Source organism: Vombatus ursinus, unplaced genomic scaffold, assembly GCF_900497805.2.
Source record: "Vombatus ursinus unplaced genomic scaffold, bare-nosed wombat genome assembly UNPS02014798.1, whole genome shotgun sequence".
NCBI classification, from domain to species: Eukaryota; Metazoa; Chordata; class Mammalia; order Diprotodontia; family Vombatidae; genus Vombatus; species Vombatus ursinus.
In genome coordinates, this window is record NW_020954576.1 from 15,895,429 (window position 1) to 15,917,958 (window position 22,530).

The 22,530-nt window shown below is 35.9% G+C and overlaps 1 protein-coding gene across 1 annotated transcript in view; it reads left to right on the forward strand.

The window, feature by feature from the left end:
* The window catches only part of LOC114050000 (formin-2-like), a 473,042-nt gene that overhangs the window by 251,737 nt on the left and 198,775 nt on the right, over nucleotides 1–22,530 (forward strand). The window contains exon 6 of the mRNA XM_027871502.1: nucleotides 7,739–7,800. Within this exon, the coding sequence (XP_027727303.1) occupies nucleotides 7,739–7,800 (62 nt within the window). The remainder of the gene's footprint in view (nucleotides 1–7,738; nucleotides 7,801–22,530) is intronic.

Below are 22,530 nucleotides of genomic sequence, written 5' to 3' on the forward strand. Positions count from 1 at the left end.
CTTCAACAGTAAGTCAGTTTTTTTTGGTAACAGAGTACTTGGAGGGGAATAAAATGAAACGAGTTGGAAAAAGGTATGCTAAACACAAATGGTGGAGGACTCATTCAGACTGAGGAGTTTGGATTTTATATTAGATGCAGTAGGGAGCCAATGACTATTTTAAGCAGGGTAGTGTCAGAATCATACCTATGCCTTAAGAAGTTTGTTTTTGGGGCAGCTAGGTGGCACAGTGAATAAAGCTCTAGCCTTGGAGTCAGGAGGACCTGAGTTCAAATCCAGCCTCAGACACTTAACACTTACTAGCTGTGTGCCCTTGGGCAAGTCACTTAACTCTGATTGCTTCACCAAAAAAAAAAAAAAAGAAGTTTGTTTTGATAGCTGTTGGGATACTAGATTGAAGAGGTGAGAGACTGGAATTAGGAATGCCAATTATAAGACTATTGTCATCTTGAAGCAAGAGGTAATAAGGGCCTGAACTAAGATTGAATCTGTGTGAATTGAGAGATATGGCCAAATGCAACAAATGTTATGGAGATGATTCTAAAGGAAGTAGTTAGAGGTCTAGACTCAGAAATCAGACTATCTGAATTAAGTCCTATCTCTGATATATCCAGTTTAAGCTATCCAGATGGAATGTCTTCGCTTTTCAGAGTTCCAGATAACTAGTAGTTCTGGTCAGTTGAAATGATGCCAGACAAGGAGTCAGAGGTTCGTTCTCGGTTTGAATCCTGAACCTGCCATTTACTATCCTATATCATCTTACCTCTCTTTCCTCCCATTTGTGAAATGAAGGAGTTGGCCTAAATGCCCTCAAAATTCCCTGCCGGCTAGAGCTCTGTGATTTTATGTTGCATAACTGTTGACAGTTCCCATCAGTAGAGGAACTTGGATTGATGAAATCAATGATCCAGCAGAAAACAAACAATTGTCTTAAACCTCCCAGGGACAGACCTGGCATAACCTTCTGCAAAAAGCCTTTTCCAGACCTCTTTAATCTCAGTGTCTTGCCTCTGAAGTTATCTCCAGTTTACCCTCTATATATCCTGTGTGTCCATGGCTATTTACAGGTTTTATTTCCCACCTCCCACCCCCAAGCCTGTGGGCTCCTTGAAAGTAGGGTCTGTTTTTGTTGTTTGTTTGTTTGTTTGCCTTTCTTTGTATCTCCAGTGCTTAACATAGTGTCTAGCACTTACTGGGTGCTTCATAAATGCTTGACTGACTGACAGTGCTTAGAAGTTACCAAAAGGTGCATTTAACTTAAGTGTAAGGAGCAGATTTCCTAAGACACCTCTCACAAAAATGGAATGGGCTGCCTCAGAACACAGGGAGCTATTGTAGTAGAGGCTAGATGACCAGTACATAGCAGGGACTATTACAATCTTTTTTCTGGATGTTCAAGAGAGATTTGTAGGGGCAGCTAGGTGGCACAGTGGATAGAAGACTGGCCCTGAAGTCAAGACGACCTGAGTTCAAATCTGGCCTCAGACCAAACACTTGACACTTACTAGCTGTGTGACCCTGGGCAGGTCACTTAACCCCAATTGCCTAAAAAAATTTTTAAAAAAGAGACATTTGTGTATCAGAAAGGAGAGTAGATTAGCTGAACTCAGAATTCTCTTCTAACTCTTAAGGTGCTATAGTTCTATTGTTTATTTCTACATGAAAAATCTTAAGGATTTTATTGATACTTTCTCAAACCTGGCTTTTTAAAAACTGACATAAAACATGTACCATTTTACTGGATCCTAATAATGTTCTTTATACGAGTCAGTTATTGGAATAAACCTTTACTAGTGTGACATCCTTAACATAACTCTTGAAACTATATGTCTATTATACTTGAAATTAGTCTTTCATGAAAACTTACTTCCAATTGTCTTGCCTCATAATGCAGTCAAGTTATGTTGATTATTTTACAAGCTCTCCTGAAGTCCTTGGGCACAGGTGAATCACTTACTCATTCAAACCTGAGTGAGTTAGCAGGAATTACAAAATCCTTGATGTTAGAATCATGAGGCATGAATCAAAATATTGGACTGAGATTATCTGCCTCTCTTCATTCTGCTTCTCATTCTCAAGCTTGCTCTATTTTATTATCAGATCCTAAGGATGGATGGAGTCAAGGAAAGAGACCACTGCAAAGTGGATCAAATGTTCATAGATTATTCAGGGAACCAGGCACAAGTACTAAAGTATGTTTTATGTTTAAATGTGGTCATGTGGTCATGGCAAGAAGATTCAAATAGAAATTGGCATTAAGAACTAGTGAGACTCTGAAAATGGTGTATTTTTTTAAAGACTCTTAAAAATCATCATTCTATGTTGCGTTTCCTAAGGTAAAGTTAGTTTCTTTGACTAACTGAAAAAAATGTGCAGTATTTTCGAGTGTGAATTTATAGTCCCATTGGATAATTGAAATTCAGTGCTTTTTCTTGGACACGTTTGTTTTAAAACAGGCCTCTAAAATATGATCCTTTCCTTTCTGCGTAGCTTTTCTGTTGAAAGCTCACAGGCAGACATTTCCTTATCTTGTGCAAACATTCAAGCAGAAGTGTTACAGTGCTTTCTAGCTAATCCTTGGGTGATTCTATCATTGTAGGAAGTCAGATTAGGAATCATGTGCCATATTTCTTGGTGCTAAAGGCAATGAATTCTGGAAACAAGATAACAACAAAGACCCTATGTACGAGGAATGCTGTGCTGATGTCTGTGGGCCATACATATGTGAGATTCTTTTTGCATAATCATTAATTACAGAACAAATATCCCAGCTTTCTATTCACAACCTGATCTGACTTTTTATGATATTTTTTTTCCTGTGTAAGTACCTTGAGAGCAAGAGAAAATAATTTGCTGGAATTTTATTGGACCTCTTGTAAATTTTTATTATTTTTGGAATATAATTGTTATTGCATACTTGAAATTAAGTGACCAATTAAATTCTAGAGATTCTAAAGTAGGATTTTTCACTTTTAGTTTTATAATAGCATAATTCATTGAAAAGATCATGGAATTCAATGATTTTGGCCAAATTAGTATACAGCTTTAACCAACTGAAACAAATGGACCAAAGTATTAAAGATGAGAGAATGCAATGGATATTTTATCACTTAATTCTTATTTGTCAGAAACAAATAATCACGTAACTATATTCTACCTGACATTCCCAGCTTATTCCCTCTTTCTCCTCCATGCCACTTTTCCTGCAGGATATAACTGACATATTTCCATAGACTTCAAATTTTATTTCTTTGTAAACCAAATAGAAATAATTTTGTGAGTATCCACTTCCATTTTCATGAACTCCTTTCCTCAAGTGATCCCTCTGTAGTAATAGATATAGCCATGGTTGTCTTCTTTTAAAAAATGAGGTAAATGATTGATAGAAAGAAGTTCAAGAATAACTTCCAAAGATGAAACAGCTAATTACATAGAATCCAATTTATCCTTATTATTGTCTTAGTTTTGTTAGTGTTAAAGCATAAAATCATTAACCATCTTAGAAACAAGCCAAATGCACATATTAACACTACAAATACCTACATTATTTTTGTTCTGAAAAGTTAGCAGTGATCTAAATAAGTGAATAACCCTCTATTACACTCTTTTAAAAAGTCCATGTTTAGGGGCAGCTAGGTGGCGCAGTGGATAGAGCACTGGCCCTGAAGTCAGGAGGACCTGAGTTCAAATCCGGCCTCAGACCAAATACTTGACACTTACTGGCTGTGTGACTCTGGGCAAGTCACTTAACCCCAATTGCCTAAAAAAAAAAAAAAGTCCATGTTTCCTCTTGACATCTTCCTGATCCATGAACCAATTCACATACAAATAAAACAGGAACTTTAGTGAAATTAAGAATAACATTTCTTTTATGTGTATTATGGGAATATAGCTAAAACTACTTTATAGACATGTTAGGGATAGACAGTTTAGAAATGTGATGAGTCCCAGACACTGATGGTATTTGTGAAAGCACTGGGACAGAGAGGGAAAAAAAAAAGATGAGTGCAAACTATTTATCCTCTAATATTGAATTCACATTACCACTTAGTTGATGATTAAGAGGCCATGATTTATAGTGAATGAAGTAATCATAATTAGAGATTACAACACTTATTTCCTATCCAGTTCTTGGATTTATTCTTTATTTTAAGATTATGTCTGTGCCTAGATGTGTATTTGGTAAATAAATATATCAAAATGAAATAAAAAAACATGACATCTATTTTGAGCTAACTGAAACAGATTTGGCTATAGTTCCATACTGAGCTAATTGTGTCACACCCCAGGAGATGTGAGTAGTATTTTCACTCTTTTATAGGGGAGAAAATTGAGACAAAGTTCAAAAGTGAAATTCAGTGGTTACATAGCAAAGTACTAACCAAGCCAGGAATTTATGTTAAATCTCAATGTTAAAACTGTATAAATTATTGGCTTTGGTCCTCATGGAATGTCCTAGTATCCCAGTCCTCAATTCAGGTGAATTAAACTCACTGAGGTGATGGAAAAAAGTTAAAAGAAAACATGGTATTATGAAAAGAGCCCTGGACTTGGAGTCAGATGACCTAGGTAGATACTTGTCCTGAATATCCCTGTGCCTCATTTTCTTCATCTATAAAAATAGACTGATTATCTATGCCCTGGCCATCTTATAGAATGGTTGTTGTGGGGATTAAATGACATAATCTGCATAAGATCACTTTGCAAATGGTAAAATGATATATAAATATTGTGTGTGAAGAGTGATTACCCATTTGTCCATTTCTGTGAAACTCTAATCCTTCTATGTTTAACAGACAGAAAATCAGTCTCAATTTTACAAATGAAGAACTAAGGCCTGGGAAAGGGTTTTTGTAATAATAGTTAATCAATAAGCATTTATTAAGCACCTGCTAGTACTATGTACCAGACACTGCTAACACTGGAGATACAAAGCAAAAACAAAAGATAGTCCCTGCCCTAGAGGACCTCACAGTCTTATGAGAGAGACAACAAGAAAATATGTACACACAAGTTATATAAGTAGGAAATACTTAACAGGGGGAAGGTACACAAATTAAGAAGGATTGGGAAAGGCTTCCTGTAGAATTTTAGCTGGCACTTACTTGAAGGAAGCCAGGAAAGACAGAGGCAGAGATGAGGAAGGAGAACATTCCGAGAATGGGAGACAACCAAGAAAATTAAATGCCTGGAGTTGAGAGATGGAGTGTCTTTCTTATTAAGGGAAGAATAAGGAGGTTAGTGTCATTGGATCAAAGAGTACTATGTTTGAAGGGAGGTATATGGTATAAGTAGACTGGAAAGGCAGGGGAGGCCTTTGAATGCCAAACAAAATTTTGTATATGATCCTGGAGCCTTTGGAGTTTATTGAGGAGAGGAGGGTAACATGGTTGGACCTGCACTTTAGAAAAAGTGCTTTGGTGGCTTAGTGGAGGATGGAAGACTAGACTGGAGAGAGAATTGTGTCAGGCAGAACAACCATCGATCTATTACAGGATTCTAAGCGTGAGAAGATGAATGCCTGTGCCAGGGTGGTAGCAATATCAGAGGAAAGAAAGGGGCATATTCAAGAGATGTTCCAAATTTTAAATCAACAATCCTTGGCAAAAGATTGATTATGGGAGGAGGGGAGATTATGAGTCAAGGATGGCGCCTTGGTTGTAAACGTGGGAAACTGGGACGAGTGTGATACCCTAAACAAGAATAGGAACTTTGGAAGGGGGAAGGGATAGGGAGAAAGCTAGTGAGTTCATTTGGGAACATGTTGAGTTTCAGGTGTTTACTGGACTTAAAATTCAGGATATGAGAATGGAGGTCAGCAGAGAGGTTAGGGTGGATAAATAGATATTAGAATCAGAGCTCATTATTAAATCTACAGGAGTTGATAAGATCACCAAATGAAGTAGTATAGAGGGAGAAGAGGTCCCATGATTGAGTCCTGTGGGATACCACAGTTAGTGGGATACTAGATGAGGATCCAGTAAAGGATTCTGAGAATGAGTAGTCAGATAGGTAGAAGGAGAACCAGGAGATAGTAGTACCCTGAAAATTTAGAGAGATTAGAGTATCAAGAAGAGGATGGTCAACAGTGTTGAAGGCAGGAGTAATGAGAAAAGGCTTGGATTTGACAGGGGATTATTGGTAATTATGGAAAGAACAATTTCTGTTGAGGGATGAGGTTAGAAACCAGATTGTAGGAAGTTAAGAGAGTGAAAGGAAAGGGAGTGGATGTACCCACTGAACATGTCCTTCTCAAGGACCTTAGCTACAAAGGGCAGAGAAGAGATATAGGATGATAGTTGGTGGAGTTGCAACAATCAAGTAAGGACTTTTGAGGGTAGAGGAGATGCAAACAAATTAAAATAGGTTTATCATATGAGTGGAAATACAATGTTTTCCTTGGGATAATTCTTGCTGATGTATCTGGGCATGCCCGCAGCTTCAACATAGAAGTGCTAAATTATCTTGCTCAAATTACTCATCCTTTAAGCAATTCTACCTCCTGTATGCATGTTGCCAGTGTCCCTAAAATAATGCTGTATTTGTGTTTTAAGCTCTGTGGGGTTAGAGGCATACTTTATGATATAAGGCAGAGGTATCAAACACCAGCACCACTCCCTAGTGTAGCCCCAAACAGATTGGGGAATAGTTAACAAAATAAACTAAAATCTAATAGATCATAGATAATATCAATATGCAATTTTGTAAGTCAATATGCAACTGGCAGAGATCATTACATATAGTTTAGTGGCTCCCATTTCTATGTGAGTTAGGTAGACAACACTGATATTGAGAATAAGTAAATAAATAACTCATGACTTTAACCTTTGTAGATTAGCTCTAGGAAGGCTTTAATCTCAGACAAATTTTCCCCTTGGCGCACAACTTACATTTGAACTAACGTGCCCCATTTCCATCAATAATGTATTTAACTACTACAGATTAATTTGAATACTGGACTAAATAAAATATAAATGAGAAATATCAATAAACAAGGATAGTGTATAATAAATAAAGCCTTAGACTAAAATAGTCTTTAAATTTAGTTATTACTTATTTTGGACTAACTATAGTGGGGTTTTTTTTTCTTAGAATGAATAATTGAGTTGAGTATAAAATATATTGGCTTACCTTTTTTATTTTTTGATAGGTTCTATATCCTTTTACATCACAGAATACTACATCAAAAAATTGATATTAATGGACAACAGGAAAAGCATTTGTTAGGTCTGTACTAACCCTGTCAGTTTAGTAGTAGAAGATTTAACCTTTGTCAAGTGTTTTCAAGTAAACTGGGTGATGTCTGGATTAATCAGTTTAAGACGAAGTCTACCAGTGACAAGAGAAAGCTGCTTATTTTTCTGGCATGGTACAGATTTTTCTAATTCTTTTCATCAGGGCATGAATATCAGGGCAAAGCTTCCCACTGATTCCTCAGTTTATAGTTAAGCTCTATTTGTGAGACTGTATAGATGTATAAAGCATGTATGAGGATTTTCTTGTTTCTTGTTTGTTTGCTTTTTACCATGATACCTACAGCTATAAGAATACTGACTTTTGGTGTAGGGCTGGGTCTAGTGGGATCATTTGAACTAAAACTTGAAAATATGTGACTATAGATTTATGAAGTCATTTTGCTATGCACACTTTAATGTACAGATAACTTTTCATAATTAGCTTATAATCAACTTGATCACTAACTAGTACTTTTTTTGCCCTCTTTTTTCCTTTTAAACAGCTGTTGTGAATTTGGATAACTCTATCGTGGACCTGGAGACCCTTCAAGCCCTCTATGAAAATGTGAGTAGTAGAAAGAAGTGTGAATACACACACATACACACACACACACACACACACACACATGCACATGAACCTCTGTCTCTGTTTCTCTCTCTCTCTTTTTCTATTCTCCTCCTTTCCTACTTCCCTCTGTCTCTCTCTCTCCCTCTATTTCTCCTTCCCTATTTCTTTATATAGATAGATAGTATAGATAGAGATGTATACACATATATGCAAATATATTTGGTCTATATATGTATATTTGTATATGTAGAGAGAGAGACATATGCACACAATAGGAGGGTCAGCATATATGCAAATATAGTTTCTTTTAAATACTTTTATACATTAATCTGCATTTAAAAAATAAAGCGAGCTATCCTGTTTAGAAATTAGAGGACTTCTGTTACCAACATAGCAGCATGAGTAAGGAGCCCTCTGAAACTCTCCCAAATTCCCTTCCAAATAACTAGAAAACCACCTCAGAACTGATCTAGAAGCAGGGAAGCAACTTACCAGCCTGGCAGGAAAGGTCTGTCTCACTGGAGTGGGAGGGCAACAAGAGCAGCAGCAGCAGCAGCAGCCAGCCTCACATCAGGCAGCCTGCAGCAGGGCTTCAAGCCTGGGGCAATCCACCAGGTAGGCCCACCCTCCTGCAAACCAGGAACCCCCTAGGCAATTTAGGGTCTGTGCAGCTCAGCATGGTCCCATCCCAGCAACCCCACTCCCAGCAAAAGCCACCAGGAAGGCATTGCCCGATAGTAGTGAAGCCTTGCCCCACGGCTGGCCAACAGTGAGACCCCCTACTCTTGGGGTCTACCAGCAAAGAGACCCATTCTCCATAGCAACCCAGCAGCAAGGCCTCACATCTGGGGCAGGACAGCAGCCAAATCCCACACCCAGGGGAGGCCAGTAGGGAGGCCCCATCCCCCAGTACAAGCTGGAAGGGAAGCCTACCCTCCAGAAAAAGCAAGCAGCTGAAGCCCACTAAAAGCCAGTAAGACCCAGAGCCCCAGCATAGAAACCTTGGGGCGGAGCAGGACTAGAGCCCAACTCTCACATGAAAACACCAGGTCACAAAAAAAAGGCAGAAAAAATGAGCAAAGAACAAAAAAGAGCTTAATTATATAAAGTTACTATGGTGATAGGGAGGATCAAGGCATAAATTTAGAACAGGACAATAGTGTCCAAATGCTATATACGAAGCCCCAAAGAAAAATATAATTTGGTCTCAGGCCCAAAAAGAATTCCTGGAAGAGCTTAAAAAGGATTTTAAAAAGCAAATTAGAAAAGTAGAAGAAAAAATGAGAAAAGAAATGAGAGTAATGCAAGAGAATCATGAGCGAGGAGTCAATATAATATGAAAAGATATACAAAATTTTACCAAGAAAAATAGCTCCCTAAAAAATAGGATTGGCCAAATGGAAAAGGAAGTACAAAAGCTCACTGAAGAAAATAATTCCTTAAAACTTAGAATTTAATAAGTGGAAATTGATGACTCTGTGAGACATTGCAACACAATAAAACAAAATGAAAAAAAAGTAAAAAAAAAGTAGAAGAAAATGTGAAATTTCTCTTTGGAAAAACAACTGACCTGGAAAATAGATTCAGGAGAGATAATATAAGATTTATTGAACTACCCAAAAACTATGATCAACAACATCAAAAAAAAAAAAAGAAGCCTGGACAACATCTTTCAAGAAATTATCAAAGAAAATTGCCCCAATATATTAGAACCAGAGGGAAAAGTGGAAATTAAAAGAATCCACCTGTCACTGCCTGAAAGAGATCCCAAAATGAAAATTCCCAGGAACATCAAAGTCAAATCCCAGAGCTCACAGATCAAGGAGAAAGTATTGCAAGCAGCCAAAAAGAAACAATTCAAATATCATGGAACTACAATTAGTATTACATAGGACTACACCGCTTCCATACAAAAGAGCCAGAAGGCTTAGAATACAGTATACCAAAAGGCAAAGGAGTTGAGATTACAACCAAGCATCACTTATCCCCACCAAAATTGAATGTAATATTTTAGGGGAAAAAATGGGCATGTAATGAAATATAGGACTTCCAAGCATTTCTAATTAAAAGACCAGAGCTCAACGAAAAATTTGGCCTTCAACTACAAGACTCAAGGGAAATATAAAAAGGTAAAAAAGAAACAAGAAAGAGAAAACATAAGAAATTCAATAAGGTCAAACTGTTTATATTTCTATCTGGCAAGATAATATTTGTAACTCTTAACTTTATTACTGTAAGAACAATTAGAAGGAGCATATGTAGAAAGAGATTATGGATATAAGGTGACTTTGATGGGATGATACCCCCTAAAAAAACCAATATAAAGGAGTGAGAAAGAAAATTACACTGGAGGAAGAAGGAGGGGGGAGATCGAATGGGATAAATTATTCCACGTAAAAGAGACATGAAAGTGCCATTATAATGAAGGGGAAAATGGAAGGGGGGTAGTGGGCAAAGCTTACTCATATCAAAATTAGCTCAAAGAGGGAATAATATACACACTCACCTAGATATAGAAATCTGTCTTACCTTATCAGGAAGTAAAAAGAGATGAGGATAATAGAAGGGGGAGAGAGGACTGATAAAAGGGAGGGTATATTGGGTAAAGTGGTGATCAGAAGTAAAACACTTGTGAGGAGGGAAAAGGTAGGGGGTAAGAGAGAGATGGATAAACAAGTGAAAAATAGCATGGAGGGAAACACACATTTGTCATTAACTATAAATGTGAATGGAATGAACTCACCCATAAAATGGAAGCAGATAACAGAATGGATTAAAACCCAGAATCCTACAATATGTTGTTTACAAGAAACACATTTCAAACAGAGAGATATACACAGAGTAAAAGTAAGAGAATGGAGCAGAATTTATTTTGCTTCAGCTGAAACAAAGAAAACAGGGGTAGCAATCATGATATCAGACAAAGCAAAAACAAAAATAAATCTTATTAAAAGAGATAAGGAAGGAAACTATATCTTGCTGAAAGGTACCACAGACAACAGTTGTATCAATACTGAACATATATGCACCAAATGATACAGCATCTAAATTTTTAAAGAAGTTTAATTAATTATAGGAGAAAATAGATAATAAAACTATACTAGTGAAGTGCCTCAAGTTTCCCTTCTCAGAACAAGGTAAATCTAACTAAAAATTAAACAAGAAAGAAGTTAAGGAGGTGAATACAATTCTGGAAAAGTTTGATATGATAGATCTCTGGAGAAAATTGAATGGCAAGGGGCGGAGCCAAGATGGCAGTATAAAAGCAGTGATATGCCAATGGAGTGACTTGACATTCAGTTGGGTATAGAAATCTATCTTACCCTCTAGGAAAATAGAGGGGGAAAGGAACAAGAGAGCAGGGAGATGATTGGAGGAGGGAGTAATTAGAAGCAAACACTTCTGAGGAGGGACAGGGTCAAAAGAGAGAATAGAATAAATAGGGGACAGGATAGAATGAAGGGAAATATAGTTAGTTTTTCACGGCATGTCTACTATGGAAGTGTTTTGTATGACTTCACACGTATAACCTGTATCAAGTTGCTTGCCTTCTCAATGAGGGTGGGTGGAGAGGGAGGAAGGGAGAAAATTTGGAGCCCAAATTTTAAAAACACATGTTAAAAAAATTGTTTTCACATGCAACTGGGAAATAAGAAATACAGGAAATGGAGTATAGAAATCTTCCTGCCCTACTTGAAAATAGAAGGTGAAGGGGATAAGAGAAGGAGGGGGAGAGATAGAAGGGAAGGCAGATTAGGGGAAGGGGTACTTAGAATGCATGCCATCTTGGGGTGGGAGGAGGGACAAGATGGAGAGAAAATTTGGAACTCAAAATCTTGTGGAAGTGAATGTTGAAAACTAAAAATAAATAAATTTTTAAAAAAAGAAAATTGAATGGCAAGAGAAAGGAATATAGATTTTTCTCAGCAGTACATGGCACCTCCACAAAAATTGATGATTCATTAGGACATAAAAACCTCACAATCAAATTCAGAGAAGCAGAAATAATAAATGCATCCTTTTCAGATCATAATGTAATAAAAATTACATTCAATAATGGACAATAGAAAGAGAGATTTAAAGTTAATCATAAGATAAATAATCTAATCCTAAAAAACAAGTGGATCAAAAAATAGATCATGGGAACAATCAATAATTTCATTAAAGAAAATGGCAATGAGATAACATACCAAAATTTATGGGATTCAGTCAAAGCAGTACTTAGGGGAAATTTTACATCTCTAATTGCTTACTTCAATAAAATAGAGAAAAAGCCAATCAACAAATTTGGCATGCAACTAAAAAAAAAAACTTAGAAAAAAAATTAACCTCCCCCCACCCAATTAAACACCAAAATGGAGATCCTGAAAATCAAAGGAGAGATTAATAAAATAGAAAGTAAGAAAACCATTGAACTAATAATTAAAACTAGAAGTTGGATTTATGGGGAAAAGAATGATAAAATAGATAAACCATTGGTTAATTTGATTAAAAAGAGGAAAGAAAACCAAATTACTAGTATCAAAAACTGAAAGGGGTGAATTCAGTGCCAATGAAGAGGAAATAAGACAATTGTTAGAAGCTATTTTGCCCAATTATATGCCAATAAATTTGACAATCTAAATGAAATGAAAGAATATCTGCAAAAATATAAATTATCTAGATTAACAGAAGAAGAAATACAATATTTAAATAACTCAGTCTTAGAAAAAGAAATTGAACAAGCCATCAATGAACTTCCTAAGAAAAAATCCTGGGGCAGCTAGGTGGCACAATGGATAGATTACTAGCCCTGGAGTCAGGAGGACCTGAATTCAAATCCAACTTCAGACACTTGACACTTACTAGCTGAGTGACCCTGGGCAAGTCACTTAACCCCATTGCCTAACCACACCCCCCCCCCAACAAAATCCCCAGGATGAAATGGATTCACAAGCAAATTCTACCAAACATTTAAAGAACATTTGGTCCTAATACTATATAAACTATTTGGAAAAAAGGCAGAGAAGGAGTTCATGGCACATAGTGTTAATACCAAAACCAGGAAGAGCCAAAGCATAGAAAGAAAATTATAGTAATCTGGTATGTGATGAACCCAAAGATCCAAGCTTTTTGAACAAAAACTCATTATTTGACAAAAACTGCTAGGAGAACTGGAAAGCAATATGGCAGAAAGTAGGTATAGACCAACATCTCATACCTTATACCAAGATAGGATCTAGGGACTAGAGACAGTATTCTCATGAACAGACACTTTGAACTTGTTCACGTATAACTTACTCTCACAGATTCATTAATACACAAATGCTCTCACAAACACCCACTGGCAGAAAACTTATAAGTAGGACACAGTCACTCATGATTACTATTAATATATTAGCATAGTTGTTCCATTCCTGATAAATCTTCTACTCCTTCCTTCCACTTAAATGACTTTACTCTCTGTGAATAGTTCTTGAGCTGTTCCAACCTGGAGTTTTAGCTTAAAAATTCTTGACTATGAGTCTGTGGATGAATCAATGAAATCTTGGCTTGACAGGCAGAGAGTAGCCTCTCTTACACTGCCTATGTTCTTGAGGGTTACATAGTTACACAAACTATACTTAATACCCCACAGTATTTCCTAACAGTGGGATTATATGATCCATATAGCAGAAACCATGAATAATTTGCAAAAGATACCACATGGTACCTAGGACTCTGTTAAACACTTAATGGGTTCTCAGTGAATAGTTGTTGAATTATCAATAATAATAATAATTACTCACAGTTATACTTACAAATATAATGCTTTTGTTAAAAATACCTGAAGTTAGATAGTATGATTATGCTCATTTTATGAATTGGGGAAACTGAAACCTAGTGAGATTGTGAATCACCCACGGTCATATATCTAACAATTAATAACCACTACTTCAATGCATTTACTTATTCAATGACAAATCAATCAAACTAGAAGAGGATTATTTTGTAGGGCTAGAAAAATAATACTTAAATTCATCTGGAAAAAAAGGTCAACAATCTAAAAGAAAAATTTTAAAGTGGGAAAACAGAGCCTAGCAATCTGTAACACACATGTACACAGTCATAATCATCAAATATCAAAGTCACGATCATCAAAATAATTTGGTACTATTTTTTTAAGGCAGTACCAATTCTCAGTGACACAGCTATACACTTCCCTGGACACTTCTTCCCTACCCAAACTCCCCAATAATCTAATCATTCCATTTGCCAAAGCTTTGTTCATTCTTTTTATTCATTCTCCCTTATATCCTTCCTCAGTAACACAAACTTAGTTCAGCCTTTCATTGTCTTTCACCTGGAGTATCGCAGTAGCTCCCAGCCATTATTCCTTTCTCCTCCCCAACAGGCCAGAACACCATTCTCCCTAATTTTGCATTTTAGTTATTCCCAATTAATCATTTGAATATGCTAGTGATAACCTAAGTGATATTGTAGTGTTTTAAAATTTTGCCATGTTTAAAAAATTATGAAAACTTTTAATGCTGTTGTGGGGCAGCTAGATGGTACAATGGATAGAGCTCTGGGCTTGCTATTGGGAAGACTCATCTTCATGAGTTCAAATCTGGCCTCAGACACTTACTGTCTGTGTGACCCTGGGCAAGTCACTTCACCTTGTTTGCCTCAGTTTCTTCATCTGTGAGATGACTTTTTCATGCTTCTCTTGAGTCTTGTATTTGAAAGTCAAATTTTCTATTCAGCTCTGGTCTTTTCATTAAGAATGCTTGAATGTCCTCTATTTCACTGAATGACCATGTTTTCCCCTGAAGAATTATACTCAGTTTTGCTGGGTAGGTGATTTTTTGTTGTAATCCTATCTCCTTTGACCTCTGGAATATTATATTCCATGCCCTCCGGTCCCTTAATGTAGAAGCTGCTAAATCTTGTATTATCTTCATTGTGTTTCCAAGATAACTTGAATTGTTTGTTTCTGGCTGCTTGCAATATTTTTTCCTTGACCTGGGAACTCTGGAATTTGGCTACAATATTGCTAGGAGTTTTCTTTTGGGGATCTCTTTCAGAAGGTGATCGGTAGATTCTTTCAATTTCTATTTTGCCCTCTGTTTCTAAAATATCAGGGCAGTTTTCCTTGAAAATTTCTTGAAAGATGATTTCTAGGCTCTTTTTTTGATCATGGCTTTCAGATAGTCCAATAATTTTTAAATTCTCTCTCCTGGAACTGTTTTCCAGGTCAGTTGTTTTTCCAACGAGATATTGGTTTTATTTTACAATGTCTTGATTTCTCATAAAGTCATTAGCTTCCATTTGCTCCATTCTAATTTTTAAGGAAGTATTTTCTTCAGGAATATTTTGGACTTCTTTTTCCATTTGGCCAATTTTGCTTTTTAGGGCATTCCTCTCCTCATTGGCTATTTGGACCTCTTTTGCCGTTTGGGTTAGGCTATTTTTTAAGGTGTTATTTTCTTCAGTATTTTTTGGGTCTCCTTTAGCAAGCTGTTGACTTGTTTTTCATGATTTTCTTGCATCACTTTCATTTCTCTTCCCAGTATTTCTTCTACTTCTCTTACTTTCTTCCCAAAATGCTTTTTGAGTTTTTCCATGGCCTGGGACTGATTCATATTTTTTTGGAGGCTTTGGATGTAAGAACTTTGCCTTTGTTGTCTTCTTCTGGTTGTGTTTTGATCTTCTTTGATGGCAAAGTAAGATTCTATGATCTGCCTTTTTTTGCACAGTTTGTTCATGTGCCCAGACAATTACTTGAGTTTTAAATTCTTTATTAAGGTAGAGGCCTGCTTCCAATGTGGAGAATGTACTGTCCCAAGCTTCGGGAGATTTGTGCAACTGTTTTCAGAGATACTTCTAGGGATCTATAAATTTTCCATTCTTTCAAGGCGGTATGATGAGGGATGAGGTGTTTACTCCTTTCCTGGCCTGTGCTCTGGCCTATGAGTGACCACAAGCACTCTTTTCTGTCTTGCAACTGTGAGGAGGATTCCCTCTCCATCTCTGCCACAAGTTCCACCACTCCAGCATTCCTCCTCATCCCAGGACCACCACCCAGAATTGTGACCCAGATCTAAGCACAGGCAAAGCAAGAAAATACTGCCTCAGCACCAGCATAGAGATCCCTGCAATCCCCCTCTGATCAGCCACTCAATTTCCCCTCAGTCAGTGGGCCAAAAAAACAGGAAGCAGCTGCCTCCCTGGGGCTGCTCTGGGATTGGGGCCAAACCTAGCTCCTCCCTCACCCAGGTCTGGCAGACTTTTCCTACTGACCTTCTAAGTTATCTTTGGCATTTGTGGGTTGAGAAGTCTGGAAACTTCCACAGCTCCCCTTGATTCAATCCTCTGAGGCCCGTTCCAGGTGTGCTGAGGCCTGGTCTTTGCCTGTGCAGCCTGCGTGGCCCACGCTGAACTACACTCCTCTCCTAGCTCAGTGCATTAGACCTTTCCAATCAGCCATCCAGGTTGTCTTGGGCTGCAAATTTGTTTCACTCTGTCTTGTTGTGGGTTCTACTGCTTTACAATTTGTTTAGAGCCACTTTTTACAGATATTTGGGAGTGTTTGGGGGAGAGCTCAGGCAAGTCACTGCTTTTACACTGCCATCTTGGCTCCACCCCCCAGTACTGTTTAAAAAATAGAGAGGTGGACCAGTCAAACATATCAGGTACATAGCACATAGAAACATATGAAAATTGTGAACTAATGTTCAGTAAACACAAAGACCTGAGTTGCTGGGTTAAGAATTCACTTTTTGACTAAAAATAAAGAATATAAATGTCTTAAGTGTATAGTTTAAATCAGGAATGGGACAGGTATTTATTTACTATACTGAAAAGAAGTACTAGATATAAAAGACTATGACAAGCACGTATTGGAAGAAGATATAAAGTACAGTAATTTGTAACTATTGTCGCATACTCCCAGGATGCTAAGCTTTTAATGTCAGAACATAAAGCAGTTTGAGGACTACTGAATAGGTAATTTACATTTGGTTTTGACTTCATACTCACAGTCTTCAAAGTCATATTCTGGCCAGCTAGACAAGGGGCTGGACTTATCCCCCAGCTGTTGTTCATTTTCCCCAAAAGCACTAGAGTAGGTGCCAAGAATTCCTTCCAAAGTATATCTGGCACTGATTGAGAACCTAGGATCTCTAGACAACTCAAACTCACAAGGTCTTCTCAGAGTCTAAAACATCTAGAATGATATTCATTTACCTCTGATCAAGGATAGAAACACAAAGCAGAAAAGATAGCCAGAGGCTCAGGCACAGGCTTGCTGAGCCAAGCCCATCTTCTCTAGGTGCCATGTGGAAGCAGTTAACATGTTGCCAGAATGACATGGTGCTACAAAGTCACCAGCTCTGTCCCTGTACCTCTATACCTCTAGTAAGAAACTCAAAAAGTCTTAACAGATTTAAGAGAGAGAGAGACAGACAGACAGAGAGACAGAGAGACAGAGAGAGAAAGAGAGTTGTTCTTGGGTCATTCTCTTTTAAAGATCTTCTAAGTTAGAAACTCTTCCTGTTCAGCAGCCAGTAAGGGAGTACTTTATCATACTTGGGGGTACCCAAGTGCTCAGCTAGCACACATGGTCAGCCAGAAACAGGGAGAAAAAGTCTTCGCATGCCCTGTTACTCATCAATACTAAGTGGCAGAAATGACAAATCCAGGTTTTCTAAGTCCAAGATTCTTTTCATGCTGCCACACTGAATTAAATGCATTTGGATTAAGCATGAAATTAGATTAGACCATCAGTCATTGGAGGGACTTGGGGAAAGTGTGTTCATGCCTCATTACAAACATATTACGACTACTGGGAAAGTAACTAAAAGCACGTACATATATCCACTTGGAAGTAATAGAGCCTCAAATGAGATACTTACATCACTTCATTACTCACTAATAGGAGAAAAAGAAGAATGGAGATGTCCTGCTTTTCCTCTTTTCCCTTGTCTCTATGGTGTGACATGGAAAGAAATGGAAAATATAATATCAACTTTGGCACTGAACAAGATTTTCCAAATTTACCTTTGTAATAAGTCAGTAGTCACTAGTACAATCTTTGCATTCTAAAAAAAACCATATTTATTCATGCATAATAGTGATATCCACAGTTCAATAAAATTTTCTCCATTATCTTTCCTTTTTCTAAAAAAAATACTGATTTAATATTTCAGTTGTCACACTTTATTTTCTCTCTCACACATACCTACCCAGAATTTAAAAGGAAAAATAAAAATAAAATATTTGTAAGAAACATGCATAGCAAAATAAAGTAAAACCCACCTTGGCCATGTCCAAAAATGTATATTTCTTTTTGTACCTTGCATCCATAATTTCTCAAGAGATGAGTCACATGCTTTGTCATTGATCCTCTCAAATCATGGTTGTTCTGATCAGAGTTCTTTTGAAGTTGTCTTTACAATATAGTTATTATTTAGTAAAATGTTCTGATTCTATACACTTCAGTCACATCAGTTCATGCAAATCTTCCCAGACTTCTCTGAAACCATTCCTTTTTTTCGTTTCTTATGGCACAGTAGCATTCCATTACATTCATAAAGCATAACTTGTTCAGCCATTCCTCAATTGATGGTCACCACTTCAGTTTCCAGTTCTGTGCTACCACACACACAAAAAATTAAATATTTCGTTCATGTGATCTTTTTCTTTGATCTTCTTACAATATAAACTTAATTAGGTACCTCCAGATCAAAGGGTTTACACAGTTCTGTGACTTTTTAGGCATAGGTCCAAATTGCTTTCTAGGATGACTGGACCAAAGCACAGTTCCTCCAACACTAAATTCATGGGCTTTGCCCCCCTACACACACACCCTCCAAATTTTTCTTTTATTTTCTTCTTTTGCATTTTTGCCAATATGTTGCATATGAATTGGATCATCAGAGGTCCTTTAGTTTATATTTCTCTAATTATGAGCAATTTGGAGGATTTTTTTAAAAATACGGCGATTGATAGTTTGGCTTGCTTTCTCTATAAATTGCCTTTTTATGTCCCTGGACTTTTTGTCAACTGTGAAATGACTCTTATTCCTTAAATAGCTTGCAAAGGAGATAGTTATCAGAAGAATTTACTACAATGATTTTTTTTAATTCCCTCTTTTTTTCTAATTGTAGTTGCATTTATTTGGTTTATACAATGTAATTGTATGTAATCAAATTTGTCCTTTTTATCTTATATGATTCTTTGTATCCTTTATTTCATCATGAACACTACTCTTATTCATATATTTGAAAGGGAATTTCTTTCTTGCTCCTCTAATTTGTTTATGATGTGACCTTTTATATTTAAGTCATGTATTTATTTGGATCTGTATCATGGGAAGTATTAGTCCAAACCTAATTTTCCAGTTTTTTTTTCCCCAGAATTGGCTGTCAAATAGTGAATATTTAACCCAGGAGAAAGGTTATTTGTATTGAAAAAACACAGGGCTACTGGATTTGTTTCCTTCTGTATGTTATGCATCTTATACATTCAAATAATCAATTTCTCTACTTTTTAACAAGTATCAAATTGTTCTGATAACTACTGCTTAGCAGTACAATTTGATATCTGGTACTGCTAGGTCACCATCCTTCTTATTTTTTCCATTGTGCTTTTGAGATGGTTGACATTTTGTTCTATTAAATGAATTTTGAAATATTTTTTCTGGCTCTATAAAGTAATCCTTTAGTAGTTTAACTAGAACAGCACAGAATAAATAAATCACTTTATATGGTATTATCATTTTTGTTATTAACCTACTCATAAGCAATTAATATAAACATTCCTCCCTTTTACCTATATTTATTCCATTAATTTCTTTTCTTGCCTTATGGCAATAGCTAGTAGGAGTAGGTGATAAGATCATGTATTATTTTATTATCATATTCCACGAGCAGTTAATATTTCTTGTATGATTTAGTCTTTCTTTCTATAAAGGTATTTTGTAGTTGTATTCATATAGTTCCTCTGTGTGTCTCAGCTGGTAGATTTCCAAATATTTTGTACATTCTGTCATTATTTAAAATCCATTCCTGATTTTGGGGGGTTATATATAGAAATACTGATGATTTATTTGGATTATTTTATATTTTGAAACTTTCCTGAAGTTATTGTTTCAATTAATTTTACTTGGTTCTCTAGGGTTCTCTATTTAAACCATGTTATCTAAAAAAAAAGTAATAACTTTGTTTCCTCTTTACCTATGCTTATTGCCTCACATTCTTATTCTTGCCTTATTGTAATAGCTAGTATTTCTAGCATTATAGCAATTAGTAGTGGTGACAATGGACATCTTTACTTTCTTATTGGAAAGGAATCTAATTTATTTCCATTTCATGTATAACCTCTCTTGGTTATTGATAGATACTACTTATTGTATTAGAAGAACTTCATTTATTTTCATGTCTTTAGAATTTCAACAGAAATAGACTTTGTATGTTGTTAAAAGCTTTTTCTAAACATAATCACAATTTTTGCTGCTCTTATCAATATTGTCCATTACAATGATATAATTTTCCTAATATGTAATCAATCCTACCTGTAGCCTCCTTACCAAGATTTCATTTAGAATTTTTGCATCTCTATTTATCAGGAATATTGGACTATAGTTCTTTTCTCTGTTTTGATTCACCCTGTTTTATGTATCAAAACTATTCATCTCATAGGAGGAATAGAATCCATTTACCTATTGTTGCATATATTTATACAATATTTGAATGAATTATTCTTTCAATATTTGAGAAAATTAATTTACACATCTATTTGGTACTGTTTCTCCACTGTGATTTATTTATAGTTTGTTCAATTTCTTTTTCTGAGATTGGGTTATTTAAAAATCTTTATTTCTTGTTCTGTTAATTGGAAGATTTTATAATCTTACCAATATTCACCATTCCATTTAAGATTTTGGTTATCTTGTAATATAATTGCACAACATAGTTTTTAGTAATTTCATTTATATCTTCATTTGTTGTGAATTCTCCTTTGTCATTTTTATAACTAGTGATTTGATTTTTCTTCTTTTTAAAAATCAAATTTATTAATCCTTTGTTTTATTAGTTTTATCAAGTAAATGGATCATGGTCTATTAATTCAATGTGTTTCTTCTTTGATTTTCAGAATTTCTATTTTCATGTTTAATTGTTTTTTCTTAAAAAATGTTCATTTTCTGTTATATTTTAGTTGCATGCCTGATTCATTGGTATGTTCTTTTTCTCCTTTTGTCAATGAACATGTTCAAAGAAAAAAATATGTTTCCAAAGGACTGCTTTGACTAAATTACTCAATTTTTTCTATGCTGTTTAGTTATTTTCATTTTTTTTATAAAACTATCTATTGTTTCTATGACTTGTTCTTTAACCCACCAGTTCTTTAGGATTAAGTTATTAAGTCTTTATTTAAGTTTAATCCTTTCTTCAAAGGCCTTTTATCTAACATAATTTTTATTGCATTGTGGTTAGTAAAATTTGTGTTTAATATTTATTCTGTAAGGGGTTGACATGGGACTGTTTTGATAATGTAGGTTATGTGTACCAACATGGGTCTGTCTTGATGTGGATCAGAGGGACTCAAGAATAGATATTTCTGGCATCTCCTCCTCACACCCTTATCCAAAGAAGACTGTGATTTCTACCATGAAGGAAAGCAGGAAGTTGGGAACAGTGATTGATTCCTCCCTTCTCCTCAGAGAGAGAGGATATTAGATTATAATTATATCTTCCTGATGCCTTAAATATTTTTTAGTCTAGTGGAAATATTTTTTTTAGGTTCAAGCTACACTATCCCTTAATTGGAAAAGAATGTCCCAAATTATGTATCCAAGACTTGACTCTCTTCCCACCAAATGCTAATTGCATAATGAAAACACATAGTGAGTAACAAATAAATCCATTTATCTAAGTCAATAACAAAACAAATCGGATAAGTTATTCATAGAAGAATATATACCAGACAATATAGAGTGAATAAGCTTTCCCTTTGGGGACAAAATAAATCAAACCAACTGAGAGTCTTAGCTCTCACTCAAGAGGAATTCCACATGGTCTCTAGTATAGCAAGCTGGGGATAAGGACATGGAAGAGACTGCCAATTCCTCCACATGTTGGCTTCTTCCCAAAGTCTTTCTTCCTCAGGAACCCTGAAGAGAGGTTGGAATGGTATATCTTTTCTCTTGACCCTGGAAGCCAGAAGAGACCCAGATCTCTTACAGTGCATGGCACATCTTAGGTACTTAATAAATGTTTATACATTAATTGAATCCACATTTCAATTTAGTCATATGATAATTAGTCATCTTTTCAGTGAACCAAAAATATCAGCAATAAACATTTTTTGAGCATCTGGAGAACTTTGTAGTCTAGTATACAGTATCAGTAAAATGCCATATAGCAAGGTAAAGGTACTACTGGTAAGAGCCATATATTCATTTTGATGAAACAAAACAAAAATGTACACAAACACACATGAATGTCAATTATATACATATATACATATGTCTAACCATTTCTGAAGAGAAATGTCATCAAATACAAAATAAAACTTCTTTTTTATCCATAGAGTGAAAACAAGAAATATGTGTGCATTTAGCAAGTATTATTCTCTAACCATAAGGCATGGGTCTCACAAATGATGGAATTGGTGAAATTCCAAACAGCATTTGTGTTCCCAGCGCCCTGAAAGTGAGGCCACCGCTTATTATTTAAAAAGCATTTTAGCCACATTATATTTGGT